This window comes from Melanerpes formicivorus, unplaced genomic scaffold, assembly GCF_026170545.1.
Source record: "Melanerpes formicivorus ecotype bairdi unplaced genomic scaffold, bMelFor1.0.p_v2 SCAF_8, whole genome shotgun sequence".
Taxonomy (NCBI): Eukaryota; Metazoa; Chordata; class Aves; order Piciformes; family Picidae; genus Melanerpes; species Melanerpes formicivorus.
In genome coordinates this window covers 11,489,396-11,512,373 of record NW_027142360.1, presented here as the reverse complement: position 1 = coordinate 11,512,373, position 22,978 = coordinate 11,489,396, and the positions used below count along the sequence as shown (strand labels likewise).

At 40.5% G+C, this 22,978-nt stretch overlaps 1 protein-coding gene across 8 annotated transcripts in view; it reads right to left on the bottom strand.

The window, feature by feature from the left end:
• Positions 1 to 22,978, bottom strand: part of BICD1 (BICD cargo adaptor 1) — a 159,526-nt gene that overhangs the window by 33,907 nt on the left and 102,641 nt on the right. For all 8 annotated transcript variants that reach the window (XM_068142144.1, XM_068142146.1, XM_068142137.1 and 5 more), the window contains exons 3-5: positions 11,334 to 11,486; positions 8,951 to 9,388; positions 1,587 to 2,681 (exon numbers count right to left, since the gene is read on the bottom strand). In XM_068142144.1, the coding sequence (XP_067998245.1) occupies positions 1,587 to 2,681; positions 8,951 to 9,388; positions 11,334 to 11,486 (1,686 nt within the window). The remainder of the gene's footprint in view (positions 1 to 1,586; positions 2,682 to 8,950; positions 9,389 to 11,333; positions 11,487 to 22,978) is intronic.

Genomic DNA, 22,978 nt, shown 5'->3' with positions numbered 1-22,978 from the left:
TATTTAATTACTTGAATTAATATTTAATGTGTTGTATTGGAAGGGGTGAAATGCTATAAAAGACACAACATACATCAAAATATTGCTGCAGTTTGAAAATCCTCATTACTCCAGAAATGCAGCTGCAGAACCAAGAATCATTTAAACTTGAAACTGTAATTTCAGATTACTTGACTACTGGGAATTTTAACACTAAAATCTCATCCTGTCATGAGCTAGTAGTATCCCAAGCTGCTAACCAGGACTCGTGCCCCACTCTGGTGATCACTGTGCTGCTGTTTTTAGATGAGGAAAGTCCCAGGCAATCTGGAATGACAATTCTGCTGCTGCTGCAGCCACCTGCATTCGGATTTATTTCTGGGCATAAGCTGATGCACCAAAGTAAATGAAACTATTTGCATGCTTAAATTTAGCACTAAGTGTTCACAGACCTGTAATCTAACGGATACAAAGGGCTCAGGAGGATACACTATGCAAAAACATGTGACAGTGTTCTTGGACAGCATGCTATGATACGGTCCTCTTTGGGCATTTTCAGCAAAGCTTGTTTGCATTGCTGAAAAATCAAAATCAAAATGGTTTGATAATAATTTTTTTGAGCTGTGGAATTTACTTTTTTTGAAGTAATAATTCAAGGGTTTTTTAATGTTTAAAGTAAAGCTTTATAACAAACCCTGTCTCAAAATAAACATTTCAATTACTGTTTGAGTCAGCTTTACCATGTACTGATGTTGTCCTTTTTCTTTGTGGTGTTTTGTTGGGTTTTTTTTTAAGGAAACCCCGATTTTATTTCTTAAAGCATTAAAAACATGACAATGGCAAGATAAATTATTTCTAACTAGAAAGAAAAAACGTTTAAAAAAAGATCTCAAGACCTGCTATCTTATCAAACAAATACCCAGTTTCTGTACAGTCCAAAGGCACCAGTCCCACTCTTACACCTGCCATTCTCTTCCTGAGGACTGTTTAATCTTTTGTAACATTTATTTTTAATTCCCTTAAATTTTCTGGGGGTAATTGAACTTTGCAGCCTGCGCAGTGCACCAGCAGCCAAGAAGAATGCAATGGGTTGTTTGCAGCATCTGCTCCATACATCCCACCAGCAGGGCCACCTGCAGCTGCCAAAGTGCTGGACTGGGTGGTCTCCCCCACACTTGTCCTCCCCTCCACTCCAGCAGTACCTGCCGTGGCAAGGGGTGAGCATAGCCCTGAGAGCCTCTCCATGCACATCCTGTTTTGTTTTCCAGGATTGGCATTTTGTAGTTTTGCAATAACACTATCAACATGCCTGTGCATCAGACTGGGTGGCAGCTGATACCTCCCTGCCCCTCTGCTTTTGCCTTGCTCCAGAGGAAAGGCTTTTCTGTATTTACCCTTGATGAATGGTGGGTGCTGAGAAAAGCAGAGCTAAAGGGCTTAAAAAGAAGCAGAGAGGGAGGGAAGAAAGGTCTGCCCTCACCATGATTGAGTGAAAGGTTAAATAACCTGTGAGTAAAATCTCTTCTCTGAAGTACTCCTGGGAAAGCTTGCAAGTGACCTGTATAAATAAGAGACATTCCCGGCTGACTGCTTTAGTAGCAACTTACCTGCTTGTTGGCTTTCAGCACTGCTCTCAGGGTTGCAATCTGTTCCCGCTTTGTACTCAGGAGTGATTTCAGTTTCAGTATCTCTTCCATTAAGGCCTCCTTGTCTTTATCGATCATGGGAGCCAGCTCCCGAGCTGCAGCACGCTGGCGTGACAGCTGCAGCGACCGATCAACAGCCTTCTGCAAGTGCTTGATTTGGTCCCTTATGATGGCATTGAGGTTGTAGATGTTCATCGGCTCTTTGCGGATGTCACTGGTGTCAGAGACAGGGGAAGAAGGAGGGGCTGTGATGACAGGAGAAATGGTAGGTGTTTTTGTCGGGCTCTGTTCCTTGCCAGGCTCTGTGGCCTCTTTTGTCACCTGCTCGGTTGGGGTCCTGGCTTCTACAGGTGATGCCACCCCCCTTCTCGCGAGCCGTGGGGAAAGGAGACCTCGAGGGTCATCTGGTCCTTTCAGGCTCCCACTGCGGGTGACTCTGCTTTGCCTGTAATAGTCCAACATGACCCTGTTTGGTGTTTCATTGTTGCACAGGCAGACATGATGGTAGAGCTGAGCCAGCTCCTCACTAAACGTCACCAGCTCATCTTGGGCGGTGTTGAGGGTATTATGGTTTTCATTTGCTATGCTTGTCATCCTTTGCAGTTCTTTTTCCATGTGGACCATCTTTTCCTGGCTCTCCTTGGTTGATTTCTCCAGGCTTGTCACCTGCTCATCATACGTCTGGATTCTGCTCTCATACTTGGCCTTCTCTTCAGTGTAGTTTTCAACATATTTATTATATTTCTCCTTTAAGGCTTTGATTTCTGCTTTAAGGTCTATAACCTCAGTAACAGCTACTTTGTATTTACATTCTAGGATCTCCAAGCCGTTGATGTCTACTTCATAGTCATGTGCTTCCTCACTGGGGTCTCGGCCTTTCTCACCATCAAGCTCAGCTTTCAGTTCCTTGTTGCTCTGCAACCCCCTCATAGCATTGACATGCTCGGTGAGCCTGTGGACTCGCTCATGTTGCTCAGTCAGGGCTCCCTTGGTGTGCTCCAGCTGCGTCTGAGACTCCTGCAGGTTGGCCAGGAGAATGGCTTTCTCTCTTTCCACCTGCAACAGAGTCAAAGTAAGTGACCCAGGATCTCATTCTACCTTTGCTGACCACCAAGCTCTGCAAACAAATTCATCAATTCCACTCCCCCACTCTGCATACACCTAAACCATAAAATTCTCAAAGAGATGCATGTAACTCTCAAAGGGTTATGAAGTCAGCCTGTTACAATTTGCAGTGTCACATAGCCAAAACATCAAGTTCCTAGCTGGTTAGAGTAATGATATACAATTTATTACAACATACGTTCCATGAGCATATGAACTGCATCACTGTCAGCTATGAGCCATGCCACTGGTACATACACATTTCTCAATGGAGTTTCAATTTACATCTCCCATGAATATCTCTACCAACCCTTCACAATATTTATTTTGACTGACATCTTTTGACTGTTGCAAACTTTCCTGAAGGCTTGATTACTGAATTCAAATACAGTAAACAAATGGCTGTATACTTTTCCATGGATTGGATTAAATAACCTGCTGTGTGGGATAACCTCCCATGACTCCCCATCTCCCTTGTGGACTATAAGTCCTTTTAAGGGTAAGGCAGAAAAAGCAGGATTTGTGACAAACATGGTTCTGACCTCGTAAGTTCCTTTCTGAACACACACAGAGAAACATGTATGGTGCATAGCAGAAGATGTTGTGGAGGAAGACTCTAGAAGATTTAATGCTCAGCATCTTAAATCAAGTGAGCAAGAAAAAACATTAAGCTTGATCTGCTCTGACATTTGCTTCTCATGCTAACGACCCTGAAACATTCCCAATTTCAAGTTATAAATGTAGTACTCCAACTTGGTTTATGCCTTTGTCCTGTTCTGAGTTGTAAATTGGGAAGTAGAGGAAGGCACAAGGAGATGGGATCCTTCTTGCTTTCTGGCTTTTGTAGTGGGATCCTGAGCCTACTAGATCTACTGCACTCTCTTTCCCATGATTGCAGTCTTTCAGCCTTGTGTTTACACAGGCAGTGCAGACGGCACACTCTGCATTCCCTTTATGAGTGCCTGAATTACTAATTCAGAGAATTTAAAGCTGTCAGTTCTGAAAAACCCTTTTAAAATTAACTTTCATTCCCTATCAGTATTCCCCCATGTACTACTTGAAGATAGTCAAATTGGCCACCACAGATCTTACTGAAGGAAAAGAAAAGCCTTTTAGAGACCAAGAAGGCATTAATTCCATCTCACAAAAAGTTACAAGCAGTGCTTCAGACTCATATCATAACAGGGTGTTTGGTTAGTGGTTGCTGCTCAGAAATATTAAGCCACTAAAGCGTATGATGGTACTCTGGTTTTACAGACAGGCTTTCAAAACATTAGAACCTGCAACCAACTGCAGGCAAAAACTGCAAGAATAAAAAGAGAGGTCACATTAAAGACACCTTAAAAAAGAAATCAGCCTAGTTTTCTTGTGTACAGGTGACTTATTAAAATAAACAAACAAAAAAACCCCAAACCAACCAACCAAAACCAACAACAACAGCAAAACCACACAACCCAGGGCCAAATTGAAAACTCTGGGCCAAATTTCATCTTTATTTTGTGATCCAGGAAAATTCTGTCTTCATATATATATATAGGGTGCTCCATTTCAGGCACTTCATAGTCTGTGCAGAAGAGGACTGCTGAGTACTAGGAGTATATTGGTACTTTTCTCCTGTTCTCCTGTTCTCCTGTGTTCTCCTGTTGCTGCTTCCTACTGTCAGCCACTCCTCTTACTGCTCATCCTCTATGCTTACCCATGGTTATTGAGAAAATCCAAAACAGGGAAATGTCCCCCTTTGTCAAGTGTTTCTTAACATGTAACAACTATCCACAGATTTCTCAGTCAGACCTGACTTGAGCAGCCTCAGAGATTGACCCACCAGCCTCTTCACTAGCTTTCCTGGTTTTTTTTTTCTTTCCATCAAGCAGTTTGCCCCAGGTCTGCTACCCCAAAAACTGTCAACACAACTCTGGTTGTTACCACCTGGTCTAACAAGCTCAGGTGTTACTTGTGTTACTCTCATCATATATGAAAGTATTTCTTCCTTCAGGCTGATAAGGTGAACTACTTATGAGAACAAAAATAAATCATGTAGGTAGTAAAGATGCATCCATTACGCACCAAAGGCAGTTGGCTTTTTAAGCTGTATGGATCACTGTGGGCATGTTCACACCAAAATAGGTAATTAACTGTAGATTGCACTCATGTTCAAACAAAAATAGAGCTTACAGCCAGAAGGCCTTTCCTTCAAGAAAACAACTTGATGTTAAAGCAGCACAGTGTTTTAGTGTCTGCTTAAATTAGACATCATCGATCGTGCCAGAAGGAAAACTATAACAGAGCTAATTGGGATCATTATGATAATTTCTCTTCTGAACATAAGTGTGTCCTGGAAACTTCTTTCAAATAGGATTCTTTCCAGAAAAAGAAAAAAAAGAAAAACCCAAACCAAACACTTCTAAAACCCATATGCCATTGTGGAGAGCAGATAAAATTAAATACACAGATTTACTACATCTTACACATTCTGATCCAGTAATTGTGCATTAACCTATCTACTTCTGTTTAAACTTATCCTACTTTTAAGGAAAAAAGCCCAAAGTTCCAACTCAGCCCTAAGCATACCTTCTACATATTAATGACTCTGCTGTTTCCAAGGAAGGGAACTATAGTTCTTGTTCTAGACAACAGTGTACTCTTATTTCCACCTACAGCAAACTTTTGGGGATTGCAGTTATTTCTCAGTCCAGTTGGTGGAGCTTGCTTTTTTTTTTACACTGAAATTAGTAGCTGCATTAAGGATCATTATCATCTTGAAATGAAAATAAAAGCAATTCAGAACTAGATGTGCCTATTTTGGGATGCATCCTTCCCTTCAAAGATTTCAGTTAGAGGAGAGTTCCTTCCCACTTTGCTCTACAGTTTTCAATTATTAAAAACCAATTTTACCATTGCTATTTATCCCTTCTTTCCTTTTTCTTATAATGCTAGAACATCAGTGAACAATTCCTAGTGGGGACTAGATAAAATTAAGAGGGAAATTCAGCTCAAGAACCTTGAATCTCAGCTCTGTCATATTTGTCAGAGAGTACCTGGCAGCCGGAGAAGACTATCAGAAAGTGGGCTGCACTTACTTATTTTCTCTTTGTTTTTTATGAGAACTGAATCTAAGTTTTCCAAATACAGTGCTGACTCAGGAACAGGGAAAGCATCACCATGAAAGGAAAAAAGGAGTCCTAGGCTTTAAAGAGAAGATAGAGAATTCTTCCCTCTGGACAGCAAACATGAAGGAAAAGCAGAAAGCTTTGAGCTTTTCCGAGAAAACCTCAGAATAGCAGAATTTTCAGCAAGACATTTGTTACCAAGCGGATTTAAAAGATGGAAAGGGAACAGTTACAATTAAGTCTCTCCTGGGTACCAGCACAGATTGTGGAGCAGCAGCATCTTAAAGGTGCAGAAGACATTATATCTGCCTTACTGACTGTTTTAGAGGGGGCTTCATTTTGAGACCGAGGAGTGAAAAAATTTGCCACACGTGCAAAATGGCAAATCTGAAGCTTGCTTCACTCAAGAAAGGAGACTTCTTTCCTACAGACATAAAAATAGTTCCCAAGAGAGGATCAGTTTCTTCAGCAACTGTCATAGTACAGCCTCTTCAGAGAAAACAAGAGGATCACATACCAAATACTGAGATACAGTTGAATGAATACCACATGGAAAAGAAGGAGGGAAAGAAAAAAACAGAAACCCCATTTTGCTGAAGACCTTTTGTCATTAAATATCCCAACTACTATGAGGGAAATTTTTGGAGGAATTTTTCACATTTATTTTGCATGACCCAAGGTGAGCTGATACAACTCAACAGGGAAGATGATCACTTTATAAAATGTTCACATCGGCATTTTGCAGCAAGCCTCTTGAGTGTCTAAACAAATCAGGTTTCCAGCTAGGTGTAGTCTTTCTTTTTAAACCTAAAAGCTTTTAACAGGATCAGAATGCCAAGCAATAGTGGAGACTATGGGCATGAGGGTGCTGGGGCCCAGCACTGAAAAACATTGTGGCCATTTATTTTTCTAGGGTTCTAAGATCCTCACTAGTGACTGTCAGAAGGCTGTCCCTTTGTTTAAGATATGTAAAATAAATAAGATTTTAAATTAGAGCTTATAAAAACAGTTGCAGTATCTTTCAAGTAGAAGTTTGCTGATTCATCAAGCTCAATATTTAATTTAATTAAATCAAGACAAAACATACCCCAAACAATTTATTTTGTGTTCTAATTTCCAAGAAGTTTTTACTCCAAATCTACATTGCATAAATTTCATTCTAAATTATGGTTGACATCATTACAGTGTGTTTTAAAATCTTAACATGCCAAAGCATGTTGGAGCAGGGAGGTCATTCTGCCCCTGTACTCAGCACTGGTTAGGCCATACCTTGAGTACTGTGTCCAGTTCTGGACCCCCTCAGTTTAGGAAAGATGCTGTCTTGCTGGAACGTGTCCAGAGAAGGGCAACAAAGCTGGGGAGGGGTTTGGAGCAGAAACCCTATGAGGAGAGGCTGCGGGAGCTGAGGTTGCTTAGCCTAGAGTAGAGTAGACTCAGAAGAGACATTCTTGCTGTCTACAACTACCTGAAGGGAGGTTGTAGCCAGGTGGAGGTTGGTCTCTTCTCCTGGGCAGCCAGCACCAGAACAAGAGGACACAGTCTCAAGCTGTGCCAGGGGAGGTTGAGGCTGGATGTTAGGAAGAAATTCTTCATAGAGAGAGTGATTGTCCATTGGAATGTGCTGCCCAGGGAGGTGGTGGAGTCACCATCACTGGAGGTGTTCAGGAAGAGACTGGATGGGGTGCTTGGTGCCATGGTTTAGTTGATTAGATGGTGTTGGATGATAGGTTGGACTCGATGATCTCAAAGGTCTTTTCCAACCTGGTTTATTCTATTCTATTCTATTCTATTCTATAGCATTTCCTCTAAATCTATGCCTTTTAATTTTTAACATTGTATTTCTGAACTAAATTAAAAGCTGCATGTAATACATATGTGCATATATTCTGTACATAAATGTGCACATACATATGCATATCTACACAATATAGGTGCACTGTTTACCTTTTAATTATTGGCAAAATTTGACAGGATTTTTCACATAAAGAAAATTCTATATTTCAAGTTTTCCCCCTGAAATTACGTATGCCTTGCATCCACGTTATTCATGCAAAGCCCTAGGTGTCATCAGTGTTTGCCATGTCACAGCTCAGATCAAAACTTCCCACAGTGAGTTTGGCAATGAAGTAAATAAAACAATTAACTTTTCAGCAAATATAGGACAGACCACGCAGGGATTTATTGTTCTCTAGCAAGCACTGAAAATTGGGTTTGCTCTACTTCCAAATTGGCTTTTACATTTTAAGCAGTAAAAGAGTGACATTTACTCCCTGTAGATGGCAGTTTTTTGGAAGCCTGTCGCTAGAAAATGCTGGATGTTTCCTTCGTGGTGCCAAAACTTTTCAAGCTTTTGTGGTAGGGAAGATGTTCAGCAACTTGGGCAGTGGGACTCTTGCTCTGTGTGGCATTGTACCCCTTCTAAGATGACGTCAGCTTTGGGGTTGGCAGCTTAAGTTTTGATCTGGCTTGCATCCCAGGTTCCTATTCTGGTTCTGCCTGGGCTGATCTCAGATGAATAGAGAACAAACATTCGCTGTATGGTCCCCAAGGCACCCCCTGCAGCCTGCACATCCGCCAGGACTGCCAACATGGACAAGGGCACTCTGTGACATCTCATATGCCACATGCTCTCCGAGTGCACAGTTATTAAGAGGAGCGCTCCTCTCCTTTTGTTCTCTTTTGACAGCATGCCAAACCTTGTTCAAACTGAATTTAATGGCAAACTCCCTCTGACTTGCAAGGGAGCACAATCAAATCTGTCTGGAAAAAAACTCACTAAAATACAGATATCTTTGGTCATACTGAAAAGTAATTTATTCCACTTGCAAGCTGAGGGATATTTCCCATCATTACACTAGGAAGAAGCAATCTAGCCATCTGCAACCACAGCAACAAGGTCCCTTCCTCTTCTTCCTGATAAACATCTGCTCAGATCACACTGACTTTTCACAGACAGATTTTCTATTTTCTAGGGGTACTTCTAGCAAAATCTAGATATGAAGAAAGAAGTCTGAGAGCAGGACATACATGGTCAAGCACATCTTTACAAAAGTTGGCACTAGGGTCTGTAGAATGCGTGTCAAAACACTACAGGAGATTAAATTCAGCTCTTACCTGCATAAGTTGCTGCTTCAGTTTCTGTATTTCTGATATGTTGAGCTCACTGAAGAGGTCAGAGACAGGATGCAGAGATTCTCCTTTCCTACCCGTCGGAGTTCGGTAGTCACCATTGAGTTTCACAAGCGGCCCGTGGATATGTCCATTCATTTTGTCATCATTGTTGGGCTCACCCCCATCCTCTGCAAACTTCAATCCATCTACTGATATATTAATATGGTTATTATACATACTATCACTGAGGTTGATATACTGGGAGAGTTCCTTTCTCAGATTGTTCTTTTGCTCCCTTTCATTTTTTAGTGTTTCCAGAGCTTCCTCCAGCTGATGCTCAGCAATCTCCTTCAGTCGAATGGCATCTTCTAGCTGACTATTAAGTAACACTGTCTCCTCCTCAAACCGTTTAATCTCATGCTTTAAGCCTTCATATTCAACCTGAATTAGACAAGACAGAGAAGATTCATAATACTAAAACTTAAGTCATGAAAAACCTGCCATTTATCAGCCGTGTTGAAAGAGGTGTTACAGAAACTACCATCTGAAATAGCAGATGCTGCCTGTAGATGCAAACAACTGGCTGCACAGAAAATGCAAGTGGAGCTTCCACAGTTAAATATTGCACTGCTCACTTTTTCAGCATGTGAGAATCAAAAAGTACAACACCCTTTTCTGAGTAACTTAGGAGGATAAACAAAGTATTTCATGGGATGAAGGCTGCGTAGTGTCTGGCTAATTATAAATTTATTATGAATTGCCATAAGCAATGCTGGTATATCAGATATTTATAGATCTCAGGTTAATGAAGTCTGATTTATTAATTGCAAGCAGTCTGAAAATGACTTCATATCTAAATTCTTACCAGATGTAAACTCACTGAGGCACAGATACTCTCAAGTATCTTTGTGTCTTAGTCATTTTCAACAGCATGGATGGGAGGTACAAAAGTGTTTGAAGAGCCTCAACTCTCTTCTCTGTGTCATGCAGGACACTTTATCATTCAAGAAGCATTTAAGTTAAAAATTTAAACAGCAAACCATTCATACAATCATTTTAAGCTCTAAGATGCCCAAAATTGTTACAGATTTTTTAATTTCCAGATAAATGTAGTTAACAGCTTATCCAGCTACACAGTCCTTGAAGAGTGTGTTGGAGATGACATTTTGGAGCACTTGGCAACCTGTTGTTCTGCCTGAAGCATGTCCTCCAGTGACCTTGTACAGCCTTGCCAGGCTTGGAGGAACTCACTAGTCTGTCTCCTCCTTCAGAGGACAAGCTCCCCACCCCACACTGAGGTGCAGATTTTGTTAAGCTATTCATACTGGTAATTCTTAAACAGAAAAGGAAAATACATTATATTTTCAAATCTACATTTAGGAACTTGTTTATCTTTTCTGACTGGAGGGGCAGGTCCACCTGTTAGCAGTTACAGAAATGGAGGTATACAGGCCATATAGTGTTAACTAGCCTGGACAGTGTGTAAAAGGCAGAATATCCAGCCTGGATACTTAAATATTGATCACTGCAAATTAACTCTTCTGAAATTATAACAATTCTCATTTGTTCAATTTAAAGTACTATTGTGCTCTTGATTGCTTCATCAGCAGTAGATAGATAGATGGATAGATAGATAGATAGATAGATAGATAGATAGATAGATAGATAGATAGATAGATAGATGGATGGATAGATTGATCCAGCAGCAAAGGAAGCTGTGTTTTTTGTAAGTGGGAGAGAACAGACCCAACAACTACTTCTGTCTGGATGCAGTGGGGTGATTCCTTGGGGGTGCATTCAGTACTACAGCTGCAAATTGCTGTAATGAGGAAAACAAAACAAAACTAGGACCATCTGACATCTCTTCACCTATTTCTGAAACTTGACAAACTTGCAGGTTAGCATGGCTGAGAGGACAGCAACATTGGTACAGGAAAGCATAGGAAGTACAAAAAAAAGGAGAGTGGGAAACAGATTATTTCCTCTTTTCTCCATTTCAGAAAATGAAAGGAAATACAAGAAACAAACTGAGAGGAAGTGAAAGCTGAACTTTGTCACTGGGCATTGAGTTCAGCATGCAGGGAGGGAGAGATAAAAGGCAGGAAGCAAAAAGATGCAATTTCATCTATTTTAATAGTTACTTTGCTATTACAAAGTTCTGCAAAGAAATATTCCACAAGATTTTCCTAAAACTGGGGTAAGGGCCTCCTCATATGTCAGAAATGGGCAATAACACTGTTTTAGAGTAAGCATTTAGCAAGAACTCAACCAAAAACCACCCATAGTAAGAAACTTCTATCAAAGTGCTCTGCGGAATCATGTTATGGAACTTTGTGGAAAAGGTGTTCATTTTTCAGCATAGTGCCTGGAATCCTTTGATGCTTACTTGATTCTGTTTCAGTGTGGACACCAATTTCTGTAAAGTGATATTTTCTTCTTCAAGCTCAGTGTAGTCCTGCAGGAGTCTCGCCTCTCGAAACTTGTACTCTCGAATTTCATCTTTCATTCGTATCCTTTGTAGTTCCACCATTTCGTTATTCTGATGAGAGAAAAAGCAAGTACATTACTGTTCATGCACAGAGGCTTTAGAAAAGGCCAAACAAAGAATTATTCCTCAAATAGAAAAGATTTAGCAGTTCACATCAAAAGACTATCACCTTTTAATCTGAGGCCATGCAGTAATTTCAGGTGTGTGCTGGCAAGGCAGTAATTAGAACATCTGATAAGGAAGTTCGGTTAAAACAGATGCTTATTGAAATGGAAAACCTAGCAAGGCTTTGCCATCTCCTTAGTTATATTGCTCTGTGATACAATTGGATTTAAATAAAATTACCACCCATTTTCCACTGAAGGATGCTTTCTACATCCATAATGAAAAGCAACGAGTAATGGCATCTGTTCTGTGAAGATCTGTTACTGAGCAAGGTGCACTCATCACGAGTATATCTGCGCACATTTAGAGGCACACAGATAGGTGGGGGGACCTGCCAGGCTCATGAAAAACCTGACAAATGCATTGCTGTGCTGAGCAGGATGCACCCAGCAATCTGAGAACACACAAGGTCAACACTTTTATTTTCCCATTGGAATATATAGTTCCCAGACAGCCTTAGGAGATAGGTCACAAGGCATCAGTTTTACCATTGGATTCCACCTCTGACTTGAGTTTGATTCGGATGTGAAACACTCCATGGGAAGATGGAGTTAACATACAACTGGAAGAGAATGGCAATCAACACGGTCAATAGGAGCAAGCTCCCCCTCAGTTCTGAAGAGAAGCCTGCATTTTCCTGATAAATAGGAACAAGCTAATCAGTCACATCTCCTTGCCTGCAGGAAGGACCTGAACATTGCCACAGCAGCTGGTGGCGGGAAGCACTACTGTGACCTTAATGATGCCACCTCACTGCTGGGTGTCAGAAAGAGCACACCTGGGAAGCACTAATGGATTTCTGTAAAAGATTTCAGTGTGGAGAGAGGACAGTTACTGGCCCGATAGCTACCTGGTGAAGTTAAATGTTTAAAAAACCATTACAGGAGAAATCATAGTTAGAGGGCTCTAAACAGTATAAAACCACACATTCTGAATTGAGAATAAACAGAATTTTGCTTAGCACTTAAGTTAAATAAACAATTGGAAACCCCTGGAAAACAGCATTGCAAAGCATGGGGGAAAATTATAACCTTGATGCAAGAGTTACAAAAGCACACTTAAAAATGAAGCCTTTTTGTTTAGAACTCCTTCTCCTGGCAGTGAATTAAGAAAAAAAGACCCTACATGAATTCTTAACCAAAGGCACACCTTTGGTTTAAAATATCCCCAGTGGCAGAAGAGTCACAGAACTCTAGATAAAAGTAACTCTGCAACTATTCCTACATCCATCACTGCCTAATAAATCTCTGAGTGAACTGTAAGAATGGCACTGCAGACAGTTTCATGAGATCAAGGCATTTTATACCTCAGAGCTGCCTGTATACATTTTGTTTCTGTCAGCACATTCTCAGTTGTGGCAATTATTAGCACTTCATAGGTGTGGGCATACGTGCAATTCTGAGACAGTACGTGGACAGCACCAAATGCGTGACTCCACTGTGTCAGGTATAATTACCCTACTCTGCAACTCTCTTGGTGTTTGGAGGATGATCAGCCCAGGGAATGAATAGCAATCAGCTGACATCCACCCAATGCACACAGTCACACTGCTGGTTGAAAGGAAGGAGTCTCTGAAAAGAGAGGAAGAAAAAAGGTGGCCAGAAATAGAGGGCCTGAGCAAAGAATTTTTACTGAATCCTGACATATTATTTCCCTGAAAGAGTACAAGGCATGCTACTTTGAAAATCCTCTCTTATTAATTCTGAACAGTCAGAGCATGTCTTTGCCTTTCCTTTTGCTGAAAACAGCAGAAGAAAGCATGAGGTATCATCTTCCCAGAGTGTATAGGGCAAAAGCCTGGCCTTATCAGTGTCTATGTGTGAATAGCCATAGGTCGTGCTCTGCTCTCTTTTCCTTCATAGGAGATCTCTGTGCACTTTATGGAAGGGAACTAGTCTTCAACCTAATTTTAAAAAGCATATGCTGAATTTACTCTTTATTACTGTCAGTAAGCAGGATGTATTTGTTGATCAAACACAGTAATTTCTCACAACTCTCTATTATTATTTTGAACATATTTAAAATATGTATTCCTTAAGCAGACAATATGCAGTGATGGAGGACACATCTTGCTCTATTGATACGGTGGCAGTAAGATTCAAGTATAGTTTAGCAGCATGGTAAAGGTAGATAATGGTTGGACTCAATGATCTTAAAGGCCTTTTCCAACCAAAAAAACCTCTGTGATTCTATGATTTTATTTGGCTGCTGTATCAGTGGTGAATCAGACTTGTATGAAAACAGTATGACAGGATTTAAAACACATGGCAGAAGGAGTCTGGCAGCAGGGCAGTTATCCATATGAGCCACTAGAGGACAATGTAACCCAAACTATTAGCAATATAATTTGTAATTAAACTTTACTGGTAATCAAGCACTAAACATTACACTTGCAGGGGAAAGCAATTGAGCCAGATGCTTTTACTAGAGCACTGCCTCAGAATGTTTTACGTTTCTGGTGAGGATTGCCCTACAAACTACCCACTGGATCTGTTAACCCCAAATTAATCCAAATGGTGGAGCTAATGATATGCAAGCAACAGTTTAATAGCTGTACATTATTTTCAGTCCCACAGCTGACCATGATGCAATGGTTTTAACAGATTGGTGACAAAGAAGGAAAAGGCCTTTCTCTGAAACTATAGAAAACAACAGAGTCTTTGTCAGCATTGCATCTAATTATACATGAACACTAATTGTGGAAGATGTCAGTCACATAGCATGTCTAATGAACCTACATATAACAGAACAGACCATGAGAAATTAAAAACAGAAGGCTCAGATAAGATAAAGTCTGTTCAGGTCACCTATCCAATAGTAGATGTATTTTCAAGCTTGGCATATATGAAAAGTAGAAGACATCTCTGGGTTTTCAGACTTGCATATATGTAAATTGGAAAGCATTTTTAGGTATTAGAGGGGCAAGGATCATGTCTGTATAATGCAGCCATCACTCTGATGCAGGTCTCTGAATATCAGCGGAATACAAATTAAATAATAAACTTTTGTACTTGCTACCAAAATGAAATGCACTATATATGAATATCCTATTCATTTTTTGATTCAGTAAGGACTTTTAAAGTGGAGCATTCCATATGCTACATACAGAGTGCATGGTATTGTGTATGTAGATACAGTGTAATGCATTGTGCAAATTCAAATAATTCCAGTTGGAAAAGTACTTAAAAATGAAAGAATTGAAAACTCTCATGTTGAAAATTAGAAGAAAGAACTATGAAAAAAAAAATGATCCCTCCCCAGGTCATCTTTATGGCTGAACACACACTTTTTTTGCCCAAGGAAGCCACTTTTTACACTCTTGTATCCTATCTCTATACTGAAGAAAAGCAAACTGGGCAAGGGACAGTGGCTCATTTTCAGGGTGAGAGTTGAGCTCTGGTGACTCTTGATTTCCTAAACTGTGGACCCAGAAACTGAACTCCCTGGAAAATGGTGGTGTTTTGAAGTTTTCATTTTTCAAATGAATGCAGTTTCATTATCTAATTTGGTTCTCCCTTATCTTGGGGATGCATAAAGGATTTTTTCATTTCTGTTTTTTGTCTACTGGGTTAAGTTCCAAACAAAATTGAGGAACTAGTGTTAGGGCTTTTTCCTCACATTTCCACCCACCATACGCACATATTTTAATTAAGATATCCTTACTGCAATTAAACATACTATTTTTTGATGCTGCAAAACAGCCATATAGAATAGAATAGAATAGAATAGAATAGAATAGAATAGAATAGAATAGAATAGAATAGAATAGACCAGACCAGACCAGACCAGACCAGGTTGGAAAAGACCTTTGAGATCATCAAGTCCAACCCATCACCCAACACCATCTAATCAACTAAACCATGGCACCAAGTGCCTCATCCAGTCTCTTCCTAAACACCTTCAGTGATGGTGACTCCACCACCTCCCTGGGCAGCACATTCCAATGGGCAATCACTCTTTCTATGAAGAACTTCTTCCTAACATCCAGCCTAAACCTCCCCTGGTACAGCTTGAGACTGTGTCCTCTTGTTCTGGTGCTGGTTGCCTGAGAGAAGAGACCCACCCCCATCTGGCTGCAACCTCCCTTCAGGTAGTTGTAGAGAGCAATAAGGTCTCCCCTGAGCCTCCTCTTCTCTAGGCTAAGCAACCCCAGCTTCCTCAGCTAAATTAATTATATGCCAAAAACTATCCTGACTAAATTGTTGCTTAACTGTTGGAATATGAAAGCCAAAGCATGAAGCCATGTATAACTAATTTTCATAACTCAAGAATAAAGAACAGTCAAAAATGTATATGCTTCCAATTTAATAGCGTTATATTATAGCTGATGCAGAATAAAACCCCAGTTGATGTGAGGACAGTTTTATTGCACTAGCAGTAAATTGAATGTAATAGAAAGTTTATGCTCAGACATGATCTCATGTGTTTGCTGACAAGTCTCATTGTAAATTTGCATGTTGTGTTTACTTTGCTCTGCAGAGGAAAATAAAAGATGTATTTTTTATGAAGAACAGTAACAGGCATATCATGGAAAATAAAATTTAGCTGGGGTTCAAATTTGGTCAAAAAACATGCTAACTCTAGTCTAGTCATGTCATGTCTAGTCATGTCAAGCCTAGTCATGGGGTCTGCATTGATAGGTTGGACTCGATGATCCTCGAGGTCCTTTCCAACCTAAGTTATACTGTGATACTGTGATACTGTAACTCCACATGGGCAAGTACTGCCAGCACAGCCTTGGCCAAAATCAGGTTTGGGATGACTTTTTCAGGATGATTCAGTCACAAAATTAACCCCAATTATAAATTATTTTTGTTTCTCTTTAAATATATTCACAGAATCACAGAATCATAGAATCAGTAAGGTTGGAAAAGACCTCTTGCTTGAATCTACCTGGAAACATGCAAGAATACATCATAAAAGTAGCCAAACCCTAAAGTATCTTTGATTAATTACTTTTAAAATACACAGGTATACCCTTAGAAACGATTAAGTCCAATTGTAGATCCTCTTATGTAGCTTCTAGCATGAATTATGAGTACTTTTTTGTTTTCTGTAAGCAAAGAAATATCACTCAGAAAATTCTTCTCACCAGCACAGTGTAGTAGGGCACATCTAAAAAGCTATACCTCCCTTTTTTTTCTACTCATGGAAGAATCCAGAGAGGAAAATAGCACAAGGAAAAGACCCAGAAAGAGACTTATTACACTAGGGAGGAGACTGCCAGGGAGCACCAGCTGGTCTGCCGAGATACCCAGCCTGCCCTGGCAGGTCCTGATTTTTCTCACCGAAGGGATAAGGGAAGATGAAAAAAAACAGAGGATGAAAGGGGAAATAGAAGAGTGGGAACCTGTGTCAAGGCAATCCCAAGCTCAAATACAGGCTAGATGATGAATGGATTGTGAGTAGCCCTGCCAGGGAGGACTCCAGTGTGTTTGTGGCTGAAAAAATTAATATGAGCCGGCAATGTGCACTTGCGGCCCAGAAACTCAATCACATCCGGGGCTGCCCCAGAAGAAGTGTGGCTACTGCTCAAGGAAAGTGATTCTACCCCTATACTATGCTTTCATGAGACTCCACATGGAATACTGTCTCCAGCCCTGGAATCCTCAGTGCAAGAAAGACATGAACTTGCTCAAGTGGGTCCAGAGGAGGGCTAGGAAGGTAATCAGGGGCTGGAGCACCTATGAAGTCACACTGAGAGAGTTGGGGTTGTTCAGCGTGGAGAAGAGAAGGCTCCAGGGAGACCTTATTACAGCCTTTCAGTACTCAAAAGGGCCCTACAGGACATGTGAGGAAGGACTCTTTCATCAGGGAGTGTAGTGATAAAACCAGGGGTAACATTTTCAAACTGAAGGAGGGTAGGTTTAGATTAGCTATTAGGAAGAACTTCTATATTGCAAGGGTGGTGAGACACTGGAACAGGTTGCCCAGAAAAGTTGTGGATGTCCCCTCCTTGAGTGTTCAAGGTCAGGTTGCATAGTGCTTTGAGCAACTTCATCTCATGGAAGGCATCACTAGCCATGGCAGGGGAGTTTGAACTAGGTGATCTTTAAGGTCCCTTCCAACACAAACCATTCTATGATACTGTGATGACCATTTTCTTTTATTTGCCATCAAGTGTTTTAAGTCCCCAGATAAGGTCCTCTAGACTAGCCTTAAAGTTTCTCTCTCACATATAGGGGGAATACTCACCTTGAACAGAAACAAAGATATTTTCCATATTTACATGTATATGCAAAACCATAATGGGATTTTGTGGGTGACCTTATGTCACCTGCTCTACCCAATCCTCATGATTCATCGACTGCAGAACCATTTTTGGTTCCCTTTCACGACACAGATATCTCTGTATCCCAAAAATACATTAGTTCAAAAATTCTTGTTCCTCTTTGTTAAAAGTCTGCATTGTCCTTTTTAGCTGAGTTTATCTGATCTCATCCTTCAAAAAGTTTCATTCAGGTGGCATTATTAGAGCTCATACTGTATCTGATCTGGCATACCACTTTAAGAGCACAAAATGTAGCTCCTGTTGTGCAAAAGCAGAAACATTCAGTCTTGAAATTATGTAAATTACTGACATTTCTTAGCTTTTTCATTCATTGTCTCAAAACCAGAAAAAAAAGCCAGACATGCTATTGTGCATTTGCAAATATATCTGTAGAATAAGTACCTATAATCTTTCTCTTCCATGGATTTACTTACAGAATGATAGCACTATCAAAGACAAGAATGGGGGAAAAAAAGCCATATATTTGTTAGCAATAGCATACTGAATAAAAGCCAGGTCAAGATAATTTACTTCAAGTTCTACCACCAGCAATAGCTCTTAAATAAAGCATTTACAATATCTCCAATAACTTATTAATCTCAAACACTCAATGCAATTGGAATTGCTAAACCTGAAGTAGTAAAGTGAATTTCTACCAAAGGCAATTAAAAGGCCCAGTTATGTAGTTTATCACTACATACTAGGTTTGAAACCTAGAGTATTTAACATTTTAAATACTGCTACATATAAATCCCTATAAAAGAGCTATTTTATTGACTTTTTGAATGAGTGGAAATTAAAAGATGAAAACAGAGAATGTTCTGGGAGTATTCAGCATTCCTGCTGAGCATTATGGTCACATAAGATTACAATAATTGCTTTATAAACAGATATAAACTACAAACCTCTAAACCTACATACTTACCTGAAAAATAATGGTTTGATTTGACTGCATGTCTAGCAATTAATGCATTAGCATTAATGTATAAATTGTATATCAATTATATCTTAATTATACTTAATTATAATTATTATTACACCCCGTAACAAACAGTGCAGTAATATTCCTAACATTCCTTCAAAGGAACAGCAACTTCACCAAATTAAACAGCATGAGAGGGAATTCAGACTCCCAAGGTTGCAGCACAGATCGGTTACCCTGGCATATGATCTTTTCCAATAGCAAAATATCAATGGCTGGAAAAAGTTTTGCTGTCAGAACATTGTGGAGGTCATTTTGTTTAAACTTACAACTCTGATACTCATCTGTCTCCTACAACTCCACTGGCGTTAAATATTTTGTGTGAGAATTTACTTCTAAATACCGCACTGGGGAAAAGAAAGATGATGATACATTGTGCCTTGGAGCAGGCTGATAACATCTTTCAAAGGTAGCACTCTCTATGAAGATTCTTCCCACAGTCCATTCAAGCCTGTGATGGCTTCAAGTCCTTCAAATTTCCTCAGGCACCAATGCACAAAAGCCATGTCCACTCAGGAGCCAGTCACAGCCCAAAGACAAGTCCCACTCCTGCTTATAGAATCATTTTGATTGGAACAGATTCTTACGATCATCCAGGGGACAGCCAAGTCCACCACTAAACCATGTCTCTAAGCACCACATCTGCCCATCTTTTAAAAACCTCCAGAGATGGTGACTCCAGCATTTCCCTGGGTAGTGCCAATGATTGACAACCCTTTCAACTGCAACCACTGGTGTAGCCTCCTTTAGTGCAACTTGAGGCCATTTTCTTTTGTGCTATCTCATATTACTTGGGAGAGAAAACCAACATTTACATCACTACAATCTTCTTTCAGGTAGTTGTAAAGAGTTATAAAGTTTCCCCTCAGCCTCCTTTTTGCCAGACTAAATATATAATTCCAGTTCTCTCCACTGCTCCTCCTAACACCTGTTCTCTAGACTCTTCACCAGCTTCCTCCATACTAGTATGTTCTTGCTGCCATCTGCAACCTCATTGCTGCAATCCAGACTCAGGTCAGGATACAGTCAGGATAAAGTGCATGGGGCAGCAGTATGCAGCCACAAGTGGACAGGGCACTACCTCTTACCTTCTTGGCTGCCTGGCTAGTATTAGAAAGATACCAAACCCAACTTGCTATTGTCAGAATAGCTCAGGTCAAGAACAAAGAAAAAGAGGGGGGTGTGGGTGTGCAGACAGAGGGGAGGGGTAGAGGGGAGAAGCAGGCTGGGGCATTGGGCAGAATGTCAATTTTCAACCTTTTTTTATGAAGGCTAATGTTTTCTATCTAAGATTTAAGAAGCAAACAGCAACAATTCTACATGACAATGCCTCAAGGCAGGCTTTTTGATGGAGGATCCACACAGGCCTTTTCAAGTTCAGCAAGTAACCAAGAGCTGGTATTAAAGCCTAACTGGTCACTTGGGAGAGGCATCTGCCAATTATACACATCTCTTTGAAAGGCCATCTGTTAGGTACAAAGTGCCAAATTTCCTTCTAGACTCAAAGGGGCACACAGGGTGTGGAGCTGTGAGCAGTTTAAAATCAGCAGTGCCACAGCTGCTGCTCCCAGGTCCTGACCTTCGCTTGGTCCAGTGCTAGCTTTCACGTTATCAGCCAGATAAGGGGCAGCAAGTCACTCCATAACAAACAAACAAACAAACAAACAAAAAAGAAAAAAGAAGTAAGTTAGTTTTAGTGGTGTTTATACTCCCTGACACTGCTGAAAGGGTGGACCCACACACTCTGGTGCCAACAGGAGGTAGGGGATAGGAAGATATGATCGCCAGCCATTTGGAGGTGTTAAAGGACTATCAACAGCAGATAATGTCAAGTGACTATGAATTTACAATAGAGATGAATAATGTAGGAGCACCTGTTATAAGAGGGGATAGAACAATGATTTCTGGGTAAACTGGTGAATATGTATGTTTATATGCTATAAAAACTCATGGGTCAATGGATTTGGCGGTACACATCTGTAGGTGTGATCCTGGTGTATTACAGCACTGCAATAAAGGAATGCCAACTTGACCAAACCACACTGACTATCCAGTGTAATTTCTTTGTTTCAAGACCTTGACTAGGGTAGGAGTGATTTGTTGGTGTGGAAAAATACGTCCCTGTGTATTACTACTTGCTTTTGCATTGCTTGCCCTAACTTTTAATGTCAGTATGGTTTCAGAGATCCCTGTAGTAACCTGCCTCTGAGTGTGCTTGGCAGCAACTCCGTTCTCCCATGTTCAAGGCACAGAGCTACGCTCTTTGTAAGCTTTCTATTCCCCATGGCAACTGCCTCCTCTCTCCTTAGGACTCGGAGCTATTTTAATTACAGCTGACTACTCACTCAATCCCACATTCCTTATACTCCTTATACAGTAATCAAACCACGCTGTCGAGGGATGCACATGCTCTCAGCTCAGCTTCACCATCCTGCACTGCATTACAATACTACCCAAGTTCTGGTTTTCCAATTTGCATGCTGATACAGTTTATGGTCTTGTAAATACTGGCTAGAAATTGGAATACTGATGCCTGTGAACAAGTGCCTCTCCATTCTCCTGCTGTGGGAGGACTGTGCTGCAGTGCAGTGCTAGGGCTGAGGAAGCTGAGAGCATGTCGTGACACTCAGAATCAGGGCTGAGCAGCACTACTAGTAAATCTGTTCCTCAGAACAGTGCAGTTAAATTGGTAGGGGACTGAGTTCAAATTAATCAGACATGCAATTAATCCCCATGCTCAGCTCACAAAAGATCATAAAAATAATAGAAAAATGGACCTCAAAGGAGCTCTATGGCAGCATCTAGTTCATTTGTCTTCCCAGGGATAGGAGTAACTACATCTATGTCATTCCTGCTATCTGTCTAATCTTTTCTTAAATACTCCCAGTGACAGATCCAATCACCTTTACCAGAAACTTGTTTCCTCTTTTCACTTCTGCCTTTGTCAGCAATCTCTTTTGAATGTCTAATCTGAACTTGAGTTTCATACTGCAAGCAGAAAAAATTATTTCTTCTCCCATCCACAAAAGGCAGGAAAACAAATGCGTCTGTTCCTGGATGCTGGAATCTTGCATTTGCCCCACCTCTCTTTCCTTTGAGGATCCCTAATATCTCCTACTACTGAGAAAACTTATTAGATGTCCTTACACTGACATACAGCAGAAATGTAGGGAGCTGGCTGATGATGACAATAATAACCAGATGTGGAGAGAAAAAGGAGACCCCAATTAACACTTCATATTCCCTCTAGTACCTGGCCCCACACAGTGGATTGGGAGAGGAGTAATATACTGAAGGAAACAAAGAAGAAGCCATTAATAATTTTAGAAAGCAGTGTGAACAAATAGCTAAAGGATACAAAGAAACTATTCAGAGGTACAAATCTATTTCAAGCAGTCATCTGCTGGGACACGCTCTATTGTGCTGCAGAGGAGCTGTGAGATCAAAGCAGCTCTGTAAGCCCATGCTCATAGCAGAGCTTCCCTCATCAAAATTATTCTTGCAGATTGTCAGCTGCAGAGGTGTTTTAAACACTGCTCATGAATCTGCACCCACCACCCTCACAATGGCAACAGACTATTTCAAGTTGCCCTTGAAAAATATCAATACGGTATAAAAGGCTGCTACAAAAGAATTAGCAAGAAGAAAGTTAAACTTCAGTAACTCTCCTTCCTCTCCATAAGAACAAAGACATGGCACCTGCAAATAAACACCTGTCCCACAAAATTGTGCAAATTCTGCCATTAATAAGAGACTATTTCCTCAAGTCAGGAGTCATTTCAATAATTAAAATCCATGTAACATTACCCATCTGCTGCAAAAAGCAGCACGGCATTCTGCAGCTTCTTTGACCTTGCATGCAGAACACCCACCCGCCTCCACTTAATTCTTCTGTGGCATGAGCAGAAGCATCAAAGGATGAAAAGAAGTTGATTCATATTAAAAAGATAAAAGTGGCTTAATGAATAATGCCCTTTTTTCTCAAAGGCTTAACAATTATATTTTAGGTAATATATTTGATTGACTTAGGTGGCAAATACAGCTGAAGATAAGTACTTCATCTGTCTGTAAACTACATCCTTTAGGACTGAATTTTGCACATAATTTTAACTCATTACAGCAGAC